The following is a 19,774-nucleotide window of genomic DNA, read 5'->3' as shown; positions in this document are numbered from 1 at the left end:
ATACAATAGTTAAGCTTTTTTTTCACACGCTGTCTCATTATTATCAACTGCTAAGTATTTCAGAAAAGAATTTTCATAATTTCCGTCCGAAGCACAATGGCTTAGCTAAAGCTTTTGTAGCCCCTTGTAATGCACATAAAAATAAAAATCTATAAAATGTCAGATTGACATATAGGGGAATAAATAAAACTCTATGTCAGTTCAGTTCTTTAAATAAAACTTCAAATCTAGCATTTAAAAATGCTAGTTTGCTTTTTTTTTTTTTTTTTAAGCAAAATCGTTGACGACATTTTAGAAGTTGTTTTATTACTCCATTTGGTCTTCTTTTCAATTTACAAGGGGATTCAAATACGACCGGGAACTGTGTTGGTACAAACCACTATTCATGCACAGCGCTGTGTGCCCTTGAATGAGTACATGCCATTACATTCTCGTGCAAATTAGACCTTGTTTCAACTGTGTCTGGCAGTCGCGGAAGTGCTGAACAAAAGCAGCTGTCTCGGAGCATGGAACAATGCTTTGTAATCAAATTTCTCGTTTGAGCAAACCTCCAGCCATCTGAAATTTGCAGACTCCAAGCATAGCATGGGGAATAGTATTTCTTTAGGACCCATGCATATGAGTGGTATAAGTGCTTCACTGAGGGACAAGAGCACATGGAGAACATTCGTAACCCTCAAAAACATTAATCGTACGAATGCGGTTATTCATGAGAATAGGCGCATCAGTATCAGGAAAGTTCATCTGTACTTTCAATCAGTGGTGGAAGTGTAGAAATCATCGTAAAAAACATTTGCACCATGGGCAAAATATACTCCCGGTTGATTCCATGGACATTGATAGACGGGAACAAAGTGATGCCCATAAAAACTACCAATGCTTTTCCTACGGCGTTTTGAAGCTGGAGATACATTTTGGACGCCTATAGCGACCGTCAGTGAAACATGGTTCTTTTAGTTCAATCCCGAGACCCAGGAGTCCACTTAGAATCCCACTTAAGAGGTATGTAGTCTGTGTGTAATGAGGCCGTCGCAGTCAGTGTTCGGGAACCGTTTTCATAGAGAACTGAAAAACTTTTATGGAAGAGGCCTGAAAATGCTTCCAGAATATTGGCAACGATGTATCGACTTGGAAAAGAAGTATGTTAAAAAGTAACATGTTCAACTGTATCATTCGCTAAAAGATTTTGTTGAAAAAAATCAGTTCAAAACTCTTCTCATAACAAGCAGTACTTACAACAGCTGTAAGGAAGATTCGAAATAGAATTATAATAGTATTTTGAATTTCATTCTGGTTTTAGAATTCGTTAGTTTTTATTTTAGAATAAACTGTGAAAGTTGAATGTGACTGTCTGATTTTCCACTTCTCGGTTTTGCACTCCCAAGCAGTAACAGGAATAAAACTCCGAAGTATTTATCTTTTATTAAGGAAGGCTTCCTTATCGATATCGTTAAGATCATAATTTAATGCTCATTCGTATTTTCCATTTAAAAGTTTTGGTGGAATAAGGAAGGTATAGCAAGAAAGTGAAGCTATTAAATCTCTTTGAAATTTTTTTGAATACTCTGTCCAGTGTAAAAGCAGTTCTCTCTTCAATTTAGTTTCGTATCACAATTCTACATCTCGTGATTCTTCACTTCACCAATGACTGAATGGAAAAGATGGCTGAAAACTGTTAATTCAACCTGGAGTCAAATCCCAAGCAACAGGCTAGCTGTCTTATGTGTAACGTAGAGTATGTAATGTTATATTCAGGCATGCATAACTTGAATACAAGGCAGTGCCTCTTTCGCAAAGTGAATATGAGCCACCTCCCATTTTTTAAGCCTTGAGGAGAAATTCAATTCTCCACGAAGACATCCCAACCTTCAAGACAGATCATTTGCTGCAATCCAGTCAATCTCAATTAATCTATCTGTTTTGATGATTCATATGACTAAACCCTGTAATATGTTTCACATGGAAAATATTACTCCCAATATATGTCATTTTCGTCGCTTGGCGAGCCACGCTTAGGCAATTGCGTAGCGATTAGTTGAGTGTGTTGATGACCAGAAATAATGAATTATAAATCTAAATCTTAGTAGAATTAAGAATTACTCATCTATTATTCAGATATGCCTTATATGTGGGAATTTATCTGCTCGTCGGGACTTAAATAAACCTTAAGCATATGCGAAAATAGAGGTTATTTATTGTCTTTACACTCGTGTTTATGTTTTTAAATTGCTTTAAATTCGTGCTGCAGGTTTCTGTTAGATGAAATAATCAATTAATGTAGCCTTATTTCAGATTTATTTCCCAGTGTACTTTTATTTGGTATTTCATCTCATATTTACTGTCATTATAAAAGTTCTTATGGTTCCAAACAACAGATTCACGGGAAAAAAAAAAAAGAGAATTGTAAATCTTCAGTCATAATATATACGTCATGAAAGTTTTCAAACTGTTTCAGTAATTCTGCCTTTGTTGAACTAAAATCACATAACGGGCACATCTTCGTACTGCAAATAACTTTTACCATGTCCTGTGAGCTCATGCATACGAAGCAGTTTTTGTTTTGGGAAAAAAAAACTTTCTATACAGTCATCACATATAAATTTACGAACAGTTCTTAATGTAGCAGCTAATTTCCCCAACATGAGACAGAAGCAAGACAAAATTTAGCGGAACAACGTGTCTTTACTCTCCATTATCGAGATACATCGTCAATCATGTACAGAGGACGCCATCTAAGCACTAAACATTTACTAAAGCGAGATGCTTCTGAAGTTTTCTGAGACCCTTCTGTGACTGTGTATCCCAGCGGACAGTTTCAAATGTGGTAGGATTCAACTCCTTATCAGTTGTCCGTTCAAGTAGACCGTAATTCATCCAATATACATTCTTGCTTTTTATGTTGTGCCCTAAGGTGAGTTAATAGTTAATTTAATGAGTAAGTTTAGCCCATCGGACAGGCCACTATCTTGAAACAATAATGCGGTCGTTCTAAAATGGCGGTGGCAATTATTACCATGACGGATCATGGAAAATGGTCTTAAGGCGTTTGACAGGCAGTTCTGCAAACTCATAATAAACTTGATAGCTGAGATAAAACTTAAGAATAAATCATGACAGCCTATTCCTCATTCTTTATTTACTAAATTTTTCTTTGACTCATATAGAAAAGCACATATATCTGTACTAATATAAACTTCTTTATTTCTTACTAAAACATTCAGTTGTAACATTTCATAACGTTTCGATTTTGATAAAAATTTTAATCTTGGAGGAAAATTATTAATTTTCAATTGCACAAAAGCTTTCCACATATATCCACTTTCATGTATCCCAAGAAAGCGATTATTCTTAACGCAAAAACTCGTAACTGAGGGTGTATATTCTTTGGACTAGAAAGGGAAAAAATAATTAAATTTGCATCTTTAAATCTTGGAGTAAGATTTATATCACAGTAAATTCATTAGCTTCAATTATAGATTTTCTGGGGCGTCACTCACATTTGTTTAAATGATAACCAAAAGGTAAAATTAGACTCCAAATCACTCAAATCTTAAACCTTTCTTTCCAGTTCTTGTCATTATAATACTAATTTTTTAAGGAAATGTATTCACGGGGCGTATAAAATTCACGGAAGCAGCCAGTTTGACATAACTGGGTTAGTATATATTTGTTTTGGTTTCTGGAAATTTGAATGTAATAATCGGCTGATTTTATTAATCAGTGAGTTTAATAAGCGAAAGGTACTGTATTCAATTCGTTCTATCATTTTAGCAAAACATTTTATTGTGTCTACTTTCAGATAAAACTAATTCTATAATAAATTGGATAAGCTTATTAAATTTTTAAACTTGTGAAGAATTTAAAAATAATAATATGGAAGGCTGTATTAATCTAGGAATAAAAAATATTACCTCGTAATTCATCTTCTCAGTTCCAGGATTTCCGCCTAACACACCAACGAGACCCAAAAGTTCCTCGTCCTCTGCGCTCATACGCATTATTCCCCCCGGTCCTTTTTCGCACTGATGACTTTTAGCATATTGTGTTCGAACAGATGACTTCCAGCAGTTCCATGTCTGAAAATTTCCCAGCATGTTATAAAATTTTTCAAAATATAGAAATTTAAAATTTAAAGCATGGTAATAAAAATACAGGTAACCTTCCTATAACACGGTAGATAGGTTCCTAGAAAATGCCGTGTTGTACGAGACCCAGAGCCAGTACAAAAAAGGGGATTACGTTCCAAAAACTTACTGTACTGGTTTCATATTAAACTCAAATATTTTTTTGAATTCTACATAAATAACTTTAATTTTTATTAAATATATAAATGTATGTAAAACACAAACTTTGTCATCATTGCTCAACCGAGAACATTTTTTTGGTGGAATAAGATCGCTTTCATTATGAGAATTTTTTCTTCATTTAAAGTTCTGGCACCTTCTTCCCTCTTTAAAAAATCTGTAATTTTACTTTGCTTACTAGTTCTTACCAGGTCATTGTAAATTTCTCGATATGGAGCTAGACAGTTTTACAGCTTCCTTTTGAATTTTCGACTTCTTTCAGCGGAAGAGTCTGTATTCAAGAAAAATAACTTAAGATTTTCAGCTAAGCTTAGGCCTTCTTTTAATTTTTTTTTCTGGTTAATTATTAACTGTACAATCTTCATCAGTCCTCAGAATCGATTTGATTTACAGCTTCGGATGACATTTCCATCAAATCTGCTTCTTCAATTTCTTCTTCCACTAATAAATCTTGAACGTCCTCAATAGCCATATTCAGAAAACCTTCGCCTCCGATTGACTTAGAAAGTTCTAATATGCCACCAATTTCATTTTCTGAAGATTCACGCACGTGTTATATTTTAACTGAACGTTTTATATTTTAACTGTTTTATCTAACTTCTTCCAACACGCATGTAACGTTGATGTTTTCAGTTCTTTCAGCGACAACGATATGATGCCGATACAGTGCTTGATTGAAAATTTCTTCCAAGCCTCCATTATATTAATTGATTTTGAATCGGTTACCCCTAAAATCCACTGGAATGCTCTTCTTATGTAATACGTTTTAAAGGTATAAATAATACCTTAATCCAATGTTTGGAGTAATGAAGTAGTGTTAGGTGGTAAGAACAGTATTTTAACATTGGGATGATTCAAATCTTGTGGGTGACATGAAGCATTACCTAATAGAAATAGCGCCTTGAAGCTCAAATTTTTATGCCTTAAATAACGTTCAATGTCTGGTCCAAATAATTTAAAAGGCAGTTTTTAAATAAATTTCCAGTTACCCAAGCTCTTGGATTTGCTATCCAATATACCGACAAGGTGTTTTTATTTACGCCTTTAAGTGCACGAGGATTTAAAGATCTGTAAACTAACAAGGGTTTTCTGATAAAACCCTTGTTACTGACGACGCGTTACTGAAGAAAAGTAGTGTTAGACGATCTTTAGACAACACGGCATCTTTAGACACCTTAAATCCGGGTACAGTTTTTTCTTTTTTCGATAAAAAGGTTCTACTGGGAGTTTTTTTCCTAGCACAGTCCAGTTTGTTTCCCTCTTGCCGAACGGCAACAAATTGCTTTTGTACATGAGTTTGTTAATCAAAACGTTATTTTAAATTCGCACAAAACCTAAAATAAATACTACTAATAATAATAAATTCAAAATCCAGACTTCGAAATGCACACATTCAGGTTCCGGTTTTTAAATTTAGTGGCTGCAGGAGCCGTCGTTTTTCCATTATGCGAAGAACACACATGCATATATACAGATTCTTCATTATTTAATAACAGAGATGAAAGTTAAAAAAAATAAATAAATAAATAAAAGAAACTCTTGAAAAAATATCAACAAATAATTTTAAGTAATCCGCTTAAGTATTCTTAGATATTCATAAATTATTTTAAGTATTGATTTGTATGTTAATGCTAGAGTTAAGCATTCTCGTGTTTTGACAGTTTCTTTTCTTTTCTTTTTTTTTTTTTTCTTTTTGTGTGTGTGTGTTTCAAACATTTTGCGGAACTTCTTTTTTCCTTTCATTTTGCATTGCTATTAATTTTTATTTATTTATTTGTATAAATTTCATGTATAATTTTGTAAAGAACAGAATAAAGAGATAAAAATGCAAATTGAAAAACTCTAATTTGATTTTGTGTATAATACTGTTTTCACTACAGTAATCGAAGGTGTTCCAGCACTTTGCAGAGACACTCATTTTCTTCATCTACGCCGATTAGGCGTAAAAATTTAAAAAAAAAAAAAAAAAATATGTCATAAAATTATTTTCCACCTCCAGCCAACCTATGGACATAGGTAAGGGATGTAATGTTTTTGGTCCAAATATGCAATAGTGAATTTTCAGTGAACAAATATGAATTAAGGTTCCATAACACGTTTTGACTAATTTTATTCTCATGTCTGTCTGTGTACATGTGTGTGACGGTTTTTTCTTCCGCTAAAACTCTTACATTAAACTTCCAAAAATGTCTGTTTTCCGTATTTATTTATTTATTTATTATTTTTTTTTTACTATGGCATTCGTTTCAAAGTATTTATTTTAAATATATTACAAACACTTTATATTAACTAAAAATCAATTAAGCGACATATTATTCAACTTCAAAATAACCTAAATTTTTTAATAAAAAGAAATAATGGGGAAACATTTTATATGCCGATATAAATTTTAAAAAAACAATTTTTTACACATGGCCAGTTATACCTAATAAAAGAACCCTAACTTTTGCATTACAGACTTTTCTATAAATAGAATGGAACAACCAAACATATTTATTTTATGAACGATCCGATAGGAAGTAATATTTTACTTATTAGGCTCGCTTTTTCTTTTATTAGGCTCGCTGTTATTTAAACCACGGAATTTGATCACACGAAATTTTGTGTACCTTATTTGCATCAAATTTAACATTGCTAGGCACCCACCAGTGGCCCAACGGTTAAAACCGCTGAATACTGGTTATTCGACGTGGTTTGGTTTTAGCCCAGGCAAACGGGCCAGCTGCATGGTTGTTTTTTCCATATGTGACGTAGTTGGTTTGGTTTATGTGATTGCGGCAAAGCGTCGAGGGTTGTCTGCCTAAGGGAGGCTGGCTAATATACAGGTTATACACGGGGAAAAGCACGAAAAGTTCAGCCAGTTTCTCTAAGAATCTCCACGGAAACATCTCTTCTCTTTGCCTATTCATATAACCTAACCTGGTATTGCAAGAAACTGAGAAGATAACTAATGTCTTGCAATCATTAACTGTACATAAAGCTGCACTCTTAAAACAGCAATTAAGTGTTCGAATCTCGATGAAGCATAAGTTTGTATAGTTATTCGCAAGTGTGTCGTAAGTAGAAGGTAAATAGCCTCGCTGTGATTGCCCCCCTATGAATTAAGTAAGCAAACAAATATAATAAAAGGATTATCTCTTCCTACTTAAAATATAAAATTCACGATATATCTGGACACTAAGCAGCTAAAAGTTTACAGCTTTAAAAGATAAATCACGAATATAGTTTAGTTCAATCATATCGGAATTTGAAAACTGACGTTAAGAATATTTTAACATTGTCAGTTATTGTTGCTAGTAGTAAGACAAAATTCAACAAATTTAAAATAATAATAATAAAAAAATATCCACCATCTTTCACTTCACTCCGTTTAAAATATGAATTAAGTAATGAAGTAGAATTTGAATATATCCTGGTTCGAATTCCAAATTCCATTCCGAGTACGAAGAAGTAACAAACTTGCATCTCTTAAGATCCAGCAAATATGTAAGTTAATTAATTCATCTTCTGGCTTTAATGTCTATTATGTAAATTACTTCTTCATACATTTTTAATATTTCCTTTTAATTTTATGTGAATATCTTTTTATTCACCTTTTATTCTTTGTTTAATTGTTTTTACAAATATTGCATTGTATAAATTATTTTTACAAGGTTTGCATTGAGTTAATATGATTAAAGGCGAAAGTGTCGGGGACAATTTTCTCAAGTAGCAAGTAAAACTCACTCTGATAAGAATATATCCCGATTTTAAGATTGACTTTAAAACTTGACCGTACAGCCAATTTATTACCGAATTCTAATTAGCAATTTAATTTAAACTCATCTCACTTCAACTCAACTCTACTTAACTTACACTCATTTTACTAAGAAGCTTTTTTGTCACAATTCTTACTTGAGAAAAAGACGAAATACTTTCGCATTTATTAATTAATGTTAACTAATCAGAAGTTAGTATGGTCTCCTTGAAAAGTTAGCTAATTTCCAGTCATTAAGTAATGACGATAATTACTTAGTGTATTGATTGCATTTTCACTTTTAAATAAACCTTTTTAATGTTTCCATTTTAAATTTATTCAAGATTCAATTTTTAAATATGCTTATCAGTTACATAATTTCAATAGAATTCTAATTACGTTTGTCAAAGTAGATAATATACTACATAATCTATTAGAAAATAAATTATACACACACACCATATATATATATATAAAGACAGAGATGTTTTCATTGTTAAAGGCAAGAAAAATCAAGTTATAAAAAAATTTGAATAAATTACGCGAAAACGCTTTAACGTCAATTATCCTACTTGTTATGCTACTTAAGTATTATAGTATTATTTGCTATTTACCAAATCGGTATTTTTAAAACTTTTTTTTTATTTAAAAACTAAGTCAATTGTAAAACATTTCATTCAAAAAATACAAATCATTGCATCCTTTTCTGAATTTATAAATGTACGATTATAAATATTATAAGAATTAGAGTATTATAATTTAAAATAATTACCATCGAGAAATATAAAAATGTACATATATAGTTAATTCGGCTTTACGCAGGGGCGCGAATCAGCTCATTGCCTCTGTTGAAAACATATCTAAGCACGGCTCTCATAATAATACTTTCATATAAAAATTCAATTGTTTTACAAATATGCTGTACTTACTTTACGCCATTCGTGTGGACTTTTCACAGCACCTAGACCATCAGAATTTAATAAGGTCGTGACCCTGTCCCAGAGTTTGTTCTTCTTTTCTAAAGTAAAATTATCATCAGTTTTTATTCTCTGAAAGTCAGGATTTTCTTCAGCAAATTTCAGAAGAAGTTGTTTTTGCTTAATTGTTAGGCGAGCTGCACGCTTCTTCGGTTTCCTTTCCATGACAAAGCAAAATTGTCACAAAAATAATATGGAAAGCGACTTTTGAATTCAACTACCAACTAAAAAAATATCTCGCCTAATTGCTTCTTCTCCCGCCTTGCAATGATATCATCTGAATTAACAAACTAACGAACGAAGCCCTCGGTATAAGAACAAGGAACGTGAAGAATACGGGTTTAAGCACCAGTCACCGTACAGCTGCTCCTTCCTTCCTCCACGGTTACTGGCGTCGTTAAATTTAGGAACCGCTCCTTAAGTAAAGATCGTTATGCGTGTGTTGTTAAATTTCGTCGCCAAAGTCGGGACATAATGGAGATTTCTCGCAAATATGGCGCGTTTTGGAAGCTTCTAAAAAGTATTTTTTAGACACACAAGGACTTACTTTCTAGAAAGTTTGGCCTCTCTTTTTTCAGCTGTCGTGTAAATACGAAGTTGCGAACACCGGATGAATCAGCTGACAGTCTGCAGACGAAAGTAATTTTACCTTTCAATTACTGTGAGATTTTGTAATTCACTTTATTCGCAGTGTTACAAATGTTCCTGACATCTGTCTAATGGCTATGTTATTAAATGAAATGCATTGTAAATTTATGTTATTAAAAACTGCAATTATTATTAAATGCGTGTGTTATCAGTGCAATAAAGGAAAACATTTAAAAAACTATATTTTTCTTATTAGCAAATCAGATCAAGTACCGTTGTTTTTTCACATTGCGAGAAACATACATACATTCATGCAGATTCTTCATTATTTAATACCTTAATACATGGCGATAATATTTGGTGGCATCAATTTGAAAAGTGATTCAACGTTTTCAGTGATTCTACGTAAAATGCTGTTTCGAGACCAATAGCCCTTCTGAGTTAACTCCCCTTTGCGCTAAAAATTACGAAATTAAGAAATTTTTATCTGTTCCTCCGGATTCTATATTCTTATTCTTAGTTATGAAAATTTTATACTCATTATAAAACTCAAAAGTTTGATCTCTATACGATAAAAATTGATGGAGATATTTAGTTTCAAGATTTGCGATTTTTAATGTGATACTCAGTTTGCATTAACAGATCGGCTGATAAATAAATCGCAATAATTCGAGGACGATTTTTTTCCCTCTTAAACGCATGCATTGATATTGTTTTACGATTACTACACATTTAATTTATAGTTTTTTTTTTTTTTTTTTTTTTTTTTTTTACATTTCGTACGCCGAAAGAGTTTTCTCACCAGTAAGTTATTAGATTTCGAAGTTTAAAAATACATTGTTTATATTCTCGTGAAGTTTTATTCCTTTAGAATCATAATTTAGTGATCTCACAAAAAAATTCATGAAACTAGAAGTATTGTTAAACTTCAATTTATGCAAAAACTTTATGAGTTGAACGTATGACAATAGTTGAGACTGCTAATGTTTCCCGGTACAAGAATTCTATAAAATTTCGGGAACAAGATGTCTTGTTTGAAAAAAATTATATTGATAAACACGTTTCACATATATCTGCATAGAAATGTTCCTCACTTAATCTCTTAACTTGAGAAACCTTTCCTAAACTGAATTTTACATTTTATTACGTAAACATGCACATATTTCGCTCTTCCAATGTATACGAAGCGTAAATAAAATCCTCGATTTTAATACCAAATATATTGAGTAGTTTTTATCGTACGTGAGTCACATGAGTTTGTGTTTAATTTCGTATAATCAGTATAAAATTTTCCGATATATGAGTCTAGAGACCCACGAAGCGTTCATTTGAAACATTTTTGTAATTAGGTGTATACGTGTGCAACTAACGGCTGCGAAAATAAAGGATGAGTAAGGCATTTTGCAGATTCGTTGCATCATGTTTTTGTTAGTTTCTCGATATGAACGGAGGGTCGCAGAAAGATGAGTCAAGGCACTGAGTCTCGCATGCTTAGCTAGGGTCACCAAATGCAAAAGTGAAAAAGGAGGACATTTATTTTGAAAGAGGGAAATTTTAAAATAAAAATAAAGCTTAATTACCTCAGAAAAAAATAACTTCATTAAAATAATTTTTAGAACATACCACTAATGCCAATTAGACCTTTCGACTATTTTTCAGAGCTACCTATTTCTGACAGAAGTTTTTAATTATAGACATCCGAGCATGCTGAACTCTTAAAGTTGTATTGTATAAGTATTATCGTCTTCTTACTCCACTTTATTCCGTTCCTTGGTCCATTGAGAGTTTATCAGCGTAAACCAATCCCTCCCCCAATGTTTGCGAAAAGCAACGGGACTCACGGACTTAATTTCTTTATCTTTAGGGTCCCACCAGCGGCCGAGCGGTAAAGTCGCTGAACACTGGTAGTTCGATCCAAGGTACGAATCCCGCGAACGGGTTGGCTGCTTGGGCGTTTTCGTGGTTTTCCCAATGTGTAACGTGTATACGAGCCAGTTTGCCTTAGAAAGTCCTCCACGAAGGCATCCCTCCCCTTAGGCAGATAGCCCTCGAGGCTTTGCCATAATCATACACACACCTTATCTTCAGATTTGAAGAATAGCGTCACGCTGCAAAATTGATGTTACAGTTTCATGTCCGATGCTACCGATGATAGCACCTCTTTGTTGTATAAGAATTTAATGCAAAGAATCAAATCTTTAGATTTATACTTATTGTACTTTTTGAGTAGTATCCATTCAAAATACTTAAACTCATACAGTTATCGAGCTATTTTGTCAGATATTCAAGAGATGCTTTATAAACACACTGAAAGTCGAAAGTACTTTTATACAGCACGAACATTTTTTTTTAAAAAGAAGATATTTTCATATATATGTAGGATATTGTATTTTAATTTAAAAAGGATTTCTTGTAACCCTAAGCCTAGCACAGAGTTTTCACAGCAACGTAAAAGCGAAAAATCGTAAGCTGAACCGTCATAAGTCGGGAATCCCCAACGTCGATGAGAACTAGTAAGATTAAGTTTTATTATTAAGACTGTACTCACATCTGCCGGTCAAATTTGATTTTAGAAAAAAAAATAAAGTAAGAACGTTCAAAGGTAATTGGCATTATTTTCACCCCCTCCTCCCTAAAGGGGAAAGCACTCCCAAAAGGGCGAGTGCTAGAAGCATTTCGGGGCGGTGAGGAGAGAACCCTTTACTTAGCAGCAGAGAATTAATAAAATGCTTCGTATAATTTAATTTAATCCTTCTGCTACAGCACACAGACATGGAAACTCGTTTTCCGTAACACTAATTGCACAAAGAGCTTCGATATCAGTCACCGCTAAGAGATAATCAATCGGACGGCGTGATAATCTTCGTAAGCTGAAAATAATTGCGGCTGATTTTCCTGTTAACGAAAATCTAATTTGAACAATTATCGCGCGTCTAAATAATAGCACGGAGAGTTATTTTGTCTCCATTATTGCAAAATTTATCGGAAGGGATCATGAAAGATTGTTTACTCTAATTAGGCAGGCCTGCAAGCAGTTTGTAATATAAATACGTGGGAATAACTTTATTTTGAATATTTATTTCGGAGCTGGTACATTTCCTCCCCTTCCTCTACTGCCAAAGAATATACAGGAAACGGATAAATTCATTTTCATTATTCATTATATAAAACTGGATAAAATTAAGCCATAAGTTGGCATTTATAGAAAAGCTATGTGCATTTCGAAAGCACGTGACATAGATCCCTCTTCGGCGAGGAATAAATACATTCTGCTCCCATAAATAACGTAAATGAACAAAATTAATTAAAATAAATAAATAAAAGATAAAAATCTGAAAGGTCTCAGATTTTAAATTACGTCCAAAGGGGCGTTTTGTTAACATTTTGTCTGTTACCTTTATTTATTAAATATCTCGTTCTTCGCACTTAAACGATAAACTTAAGTACAAGAGCAATATCACAAAATAGTTTTAAATTGAGCAAATCCCTTTCGAATTTCCGATACAGGGTCTCGGGCGCTGGTGATAAAAATGTTTTTTCTGTACAACGTTGCCATTACTTCAGTTGAAATCCTTGAGTTTGTTCATCAAAAATTCATTAAAGTTTTACAAAATATGAAATCGATAATAAAACAAATTACAAATTTCAAATTTGGGCTTCTACATGCCCGTATTCGCAGTAGGATTATGTCATTCAAAATTCGATGGCTCTATGTACCGTTGTTTGATCAAAATGCGAGAAATATACAAAAGTGAAACGGACATTTATAGTGAACCAACGCAAAATCGCAAAACGAAAACAATAGTCCTTCAGGGACAAAGCCCCTTTGGACTAAAAAGTCTAAAATGGGATAATATTTTAATTGTTAAAGTTTAACATGGTTTGTCAGTAGAGATTAGCAGTATACATGGCGCATATTGGATATCGAAAGATTTTATAAGATACTAGACGAATATACATTTAGAATAAAATGGGATCCATTCTATAACTTCTTTATATTTGAAAAGTGAAAAAATATGTAACGTCATTCTATAAAAGTATTGTTACAAGTTTAATGCATTTTTATTGAAATCAAACCTATTCAAAAGTCAAAAAACAATATTCTTAAAATCTGCATTTATTGCTTTCAAATAGCTTAGGTTGTTAATCCATAACACGCAGATTCAGACTGAAAAATAAATAAATATCTTCCATGGCCGTGTAGCGGACGTGCTTCCAAAATAACCACGAAGGGACGTGAGAGGAGGGAGAATATTCTTTGCATTATCCCCCCCCACACACACACACTCAAAGGACGAGTGGGAAGGAGCGAACCCAGTCGTGAAACTCAAGTGGTGACAAATTATGATCCAACACATTTTAGCTCGGACGCCACTTAAGAGTCATTTAGAATTTCTTTTGAAGCCGGAAAACGTAAAACGTAAGTAATTAAGAATGCCCTTTTTGGGATTCGAACTCCAAATCTCCCGCTTGTTAGTCCAACTTGCTTCCAATTACACTACGAAAGCACACAGTAAAGAGAGAGAAACTACCTTAAACACTTGTTACTGGTATGCCCCGAAAACAAATAGATTGTAATGTATCATTACTTTCTCCTAATTTTTCTTTGTATATCATAGTAAAGTATTGTGTTTAACTAGGTATCTCGCTTTCATTCTAGCTAGGAGAAAAAGTGAATTCAAATTTATATTTTATTTCTGTACTTTTATTTCTTAAAATTTATCCTAAAATGTAACGAGGATCTTATTTTCGAGTAAATACGGTATCTAAAGGTATACGGTATCCCTATACGATGTCTAAAGAATTGGAGAACGAGAAGCTTCCCTAAGAGGCTTGTCTATGGCCTCCAAGTTTGTAAGTAGGGCCCTACCTGGTGAATCTTAAAAAAAAAAAAAAAAAAAAAAAAATTCAAAACGAAAGGAAGGCGCAATATCAGATTGGCTTTAAGCTAAAAATTAGCAATGCATTGGATCCATTAAAACTTAAAGAATTCATTTTTTAATATACTTGCAGTGAATGAAAGTATTAAGTCGAAAATCAAATAAAACTGAAAATGACTATCGCAAAATACCAGCAATCCTTACAAAAAAAAGTTCTACTGTGCTTGTGGCAACATTCTGAGTCCAAGCGAGATGGAGAGCTGAAACTCTCCCAGAACGCAAGTGCAGTATCGATTTCAAATAGTACGCTACTCTCAAAACCAGTTTACTCCCCACCCCTCCCTCTTTTTTTTTAAACCTTCGTCTAGAAACAAAAATAAATATATTTTCTGTAAGAGAAGAAAAAGGTCGTACTTCTCGTTAAAAAAAAAGAAGGAAATTTGCTTCTTAAAAGTTGCATCGATCCAAATAAAATCGTGTGCGGTTAAAAACAAATAGAACAAAAGTCTTCCTTAATGTTTATAAATGCTGCAAGTAACCTTCTGCCTCGAGAACGTTACGTATAAGCCTTGTTAGTTTAATTAACGTATACTGCCTTTGAATTTTTTTAAAGAACAAAACATAAAAAAAACCATTATACAAAAAGAAAAAAAAAAAAAGGACTTTTTTTCTTCCGTACTTTCCTCATCACGCTTGAGAAAATCCTAACGAGGGAAAATGTACGCCAGGTGGCGCTGACGTTTATGGATATTGATTAGTTGCCAAAGAAAATTATGCGTCCCCCCACCTATACTCCTCTCCCCCCAACGGGGTCGGGAGAATTTATTTAATATGCATGCAGTAATAATGTAAATAAAACTTTTTAGTTCGCAAGCTATTTGAGTGATGTCCAAAGGACGAACTAAGTCAAGGTGTTTACTCAAAAGGAAGAAGATGATGTGACAGCGTGGTTCGATGTCAACCACCGTCTGTGAAACGTCTGCTGCTGAAACGAGATAGTATGAGAAAAACATGGTGTAACTACAATCAATAGCTTGAACTGAATGCAAATGAAGTATTTTTTGAGGTTATCTCCGGTTCCTAAGGTTGATGAGGTATAAAAGAAAAAGTAACCCGCTTATGAAAGATTCATAAAATATATCGGCGAACCGCTGCCACCTGCGGCCGCAGAAGTATTTAAACAAAATAATGATATAGAAATTTTTCATGAGAAGAAAATGGCGCATGGAAAGAAAAGAACTTAAAGCGCTGCTTTTGGTTGTAGAACGCTTAGAATAGCCTGCAAGCTGAATTATAATGATAGCAATTAGTAAAAAATAACCAAATAAATATTAGTAATATCGTGCTATTAAATTATTAAGCTGATAAGAAGCAGCAGATATTTATCAAGCTTCGAAAGACCACAGACCAAGAGTAATCAAAAATACATCTACACACATGCTATTTGAAAGCAAGTGAGGTTATATATCATTTTTGCTTCTTTGTACGAAGTAAAAACAATACTGTAATTGCGAAATATTTCGGTTATCAGATTTCAGCAGAAATATCCATTTGACCGTTTCCGAACCCATTTTGACTATTTTTTGCGTGACATCTTTACGTACGGACTTACCGTGGCGGTTGACTGGGAGGCAACCACGGCGTTTTGAATAAGACTTATACTTAGACAGACTCGACTCTTGGGATACATAATTAGTCTTCACAGTGATTAGAACCATCGATTCTTCGGTGGTAGACTCTGGGTTGGCAGGGATCGTACTAGTACTGTCCTTGCTTGTGGGGATGCTACAAGGTTAGATATCGATGGCTGGCCTTGGGTGTTTGACTCGCTTTGATAACACTAGGAGACAATCTTTGACTTGACTTCGTTCTCTTTTTAGGTGACCCGCTAAGGCCCGGTCGCCACCGACTCGTGATCTTAAAACTTTGACTGTGTGCATTACTGTTCCCTGGGTTGACAGAGGGTTATGCTCCCTCTGGATCGCCTGTGGAGGAGGAAGCACAATAACCGTGTTAAGGACTTGAAAAAGGTTTAGGTCTGGGAGTCTTCCTCTGGCCGAGATGTTGCTGCCATACAAATAGGATGCGTGATGGAAGAAGAAACTTGCAGACGTTGGTATAGATAACAAGATATATAATTTTATTTTTTGCTGAATAATTTCATAGAACACATATTATTTTTTTCACATCACTCTGGGTGAGACAGGCAAACCAGAGGATAAGGGCTCCATTCCCTGGTGAGTTAGAAAGTGCCTTACTTAGATTAAGTGCCCGAACCTCCAGCGGCTATCCGAAAGGGCGCCACTTCCCTAGGCCAACCCAGGGCTACTTCAGATGTCAGACATTGTCTGTCCTCAAGTGTTGACCGAGGGGCGCCACTCCCTCGGACAAACTTCGATATCTGACCATGTAACGTTCCCACATCCAAGGGGCAGACAAGACAGCACCAGTACGGTCCCTGCCAAGCCTGAACCAACCACCGAAAAATCTATGGCTCTAGTCCTGTGAAGACTGATTATTTACCTCAGAAGTCGGGCTGTCTAGACAGTTGGCTGGATAGAACCCCAGGTCTCCTTCCGTAAATGGTCAGTTCGGGAAATTCCAACCCAAACGAACCCCAGGAATGGTGTCCGACATCATCAGCCCAGGCGAACATGGTTAAAGGCAGAGGCCACGAGGACGCCTATGTCGGATTGGGATAGGAGAGGCTATAAGGTAGCGCGTCACTGCCCCAGCAGCTCCACCCACTCTCAGAAGGTCCAGATCGAACCTCAGATCTCTTCCCATAAAATGATCGGTTCCGGAGAGGAGATCCAATCCTTTCCAACTTCAAGGGAGTAACAACTATCCCCCGCTCTATGTGTGCGACAGTATGGGTGCACTATTTTATATACAACTTGTCATTTTTCGAGACACTAGATGATACAACGAAGCAAAGCCAAGCAGGGCAAGACATAGTAAAAAAGTAACTGCGCATTTTAGCAAAGTGGTAAGAAATGAAATCATTTGTTCAAGTTTTGAAAGGTGATTGTACAAAAGCTAATCGCATTGCAGATGACATAGTGCGAAGTTTTTAAGCGATGCAGTTTAAAGTGGACGTAGCCAAATTAAAATTATCAATTAAAAGGATAGTTAAAGTCAATAATTTTCTTTCATATTTTATATAATATATGTTCGCCTTCTTTCAAAGAGTTTGTTAAAAAATGAAATTCAGAATTACTAGATTTAACTCAGCAACATTTCTTCCTTGAATCTAAATTGCGTAATATCGAAAAATTAACCTGCATTATGTCAGCTTTTTTTCGGCATTGCGGATGGCTGCCATCCATTTGCACATGCTTAATTCCTTCGAGTGACAACTCAACGTTTTTTAACCCTCCGAACGTTACGAGTTTAGCCCTAAAATTTCAAAGTTCCTCAAAATGTCATGAATAGGTGGTATTGTCTTGATTTTAATTAAAAAATTACTCTTTCATTTTGTACCTTGATTTCTTTTCTTCCAATATACATCCAAACCGAAATCAGATACATTAAAAGCTAGCAGAAATTTTCATGTGTAATGAATATAGAAGGCCGGCCGCAACTCTGAGAGGTGGCGGCGACTTTCGCTCAGTTTCGTGTTAAACATTGCAGATTTCCTCCCTTTTTTGGAACCTTAAAAATAACGCCTCTGTGGACACAACCCTGTTTGGAATGAAAGGTGAAGGAGTTAAACCTGACCACCAAATCATAGCTTAAGCGGATATCACACACAGTATCTTACTTCTTGGATCCGTAGCTGAAAACAGAAATTTTTGGTATGGCATAAACTGTAATAGCCCGAAAGGAATACTAATATCCTCGGTACTTGTCGATCTATCGAGGACCATCATCCCGGTGAGAGTTACCAATGTAAGTAATAAAGCGAAAGTTATTAAGAAAGGCGAATGGTTGTAGCATGTGCTCCAATGACCTGCGTTAAACGAACCAATGGTCCTCCAAGCGTTGTGTCTTTGGAGAGCCCAAGGCTTAATTTCTAAATTCAAAACTGTAGGAGATCTAAGAGAGGCCGTCAGGAAGAAGGGAAAGCTAAATAAATAACTAATAATGAAATAATGAAATTTAAATTAAAATTCAATAAAATATAAAGATATAAATGAAAATTTAATAAATCATTAAACTCGTGATAAATAGTTAAATAAAAGAAATAAAACGTCAGGCTTCGTCTTATTTGGACTCTGGCTATTCAATCAAAATTTCATTCATTCCCTTTCATTCAAAAACTAAAAAATAATTCAGCAAGTCTGGCTGAATTAAAGCCTTGAATATACGGGATAACATACAATTTGAATATACGGGATAACATACAAGAAATGAGAGAAACAAAAACCCTCTTTTTCCAGCACACCAATGGAAAAAGTAAAACGATTAAAGCGTTACTAATAAAAATTGACAGAATGTTAGAACAATTTGAGACTCTGGAAAAAAAAAATTAATGGAGAAGTGTAGCTTCGAAAACAAAGAAGACTGCAGGAGCTCTGCAATGAGAGGTCACTAGCGGCAGGCGTGAAAAACCAAGGTAATCACTTTTAGTGCTTTCTGGAAGAAAACATTTTACCCGCTCTCATAAATTCATTGTACTACCTGGAGACTAAGCCTTTTATATATGGATAGAAGCTTTTCTTTCTTTAAAAGTCTTAACCTCCATGAAAGTGTTTGTTCCCCATACAAATGCAGGTAGGCATTTTTCTTCCATCGCAAGATCCCCTTCACAAACTGACAGCGAGCAAGCAAATTTCCAAGCGATCAAGAGCGTGTTCTAGCATACTGGAGCAAGTAATCTTTCTAAACTGGAGAGGAATTACTATATCACCAGAAAAAAATTCCTCGTCGTAGTTAAAGCATCAGAACATTCTGACCTTTGCTTCTACGGCAGAAAATTCCTACTTCGCACTATCATACACCGTTGAGCTGGCTATTAATTTTCAAAAATCCCAAAGGGCAAATAACCCGATGTATACATAGACTCAGGGAGTATGAGATCACTATCCGTCATCGGAAGGGATGATCACATGGAAACGCCAACCCCCTGTCTGGCAGGCTCGTCCTAGAAAGCTACCGATATTGTTTCAGGGGCGAAGCGAAATGAAGTTATGAATTCAACATCGTCTGGCCCAAGCCCATGGAATATTGAATCAGTCAGGAAGGACCAGTTGGAAGACGGCGACATTAAACCCGTAATTGACTTTGGAGCCTAAACAGGAAATCTACCTGGCACGACATTTCGATCTATAGCCCTAGAACAAAAGA

The 19,774-nt window shown here is 34.7% G+C and overlaps 1 protein-coding gene across 4 annotated transcripts in view; it reads right to left on the bottom strand.

The window, feature by feature from the left end:
- LOC118183981 (uncharacterized) overlaps window positions 1-19,774 on the bottom strand; it is a 255,917-nt gene that overhangs the window by 173,477 nt on the left and 62,666 nt on the right. For 3 of the 4 annotated variants that reach the window (XM_035353625.2, XM_035353613.2, XM_035353619.2), the window contains exons 1-2: window positions 8,970-9,395; window positions 3,912-4,076 (exon numbers count right to left, since the gene is read on the bottom strand). In XM_035353625.2, coding sequence (XP_035209516.1) covers window positions 3,912-4,076; window positions 8,970-9,182 — 378 coding nt within the window. In that variant the 5' untranslated portion in view covers window positions 9,183-9,395. Of the gene's footprint in view, window positions 1-3,911; window positions 4,077-8,969; window positions 9,396-19,774 lie in introns of those variants that run through there. The other variant, XM_085818298.1, reaches the window with a different exon arrangement.

The sequence above is a fragment of the Stegodyphus dumicola genome, chromosome 6, assembly GCF_044657685.1.
Source record: "Stegodyphus dumicola isolate Sdum_Otavi_A_Nest chromosome 6, ASM4465768v1".
Lineage (NCBI taxonomy): Eukaryota > Metazoa > Arthropoda > Arachnida > Araneae > Eresidae > Stegodyphus > Stegodyphus dumicola.
This window is presented reverse-complemented; position numbering and strand designations above follow the sequence as displayed.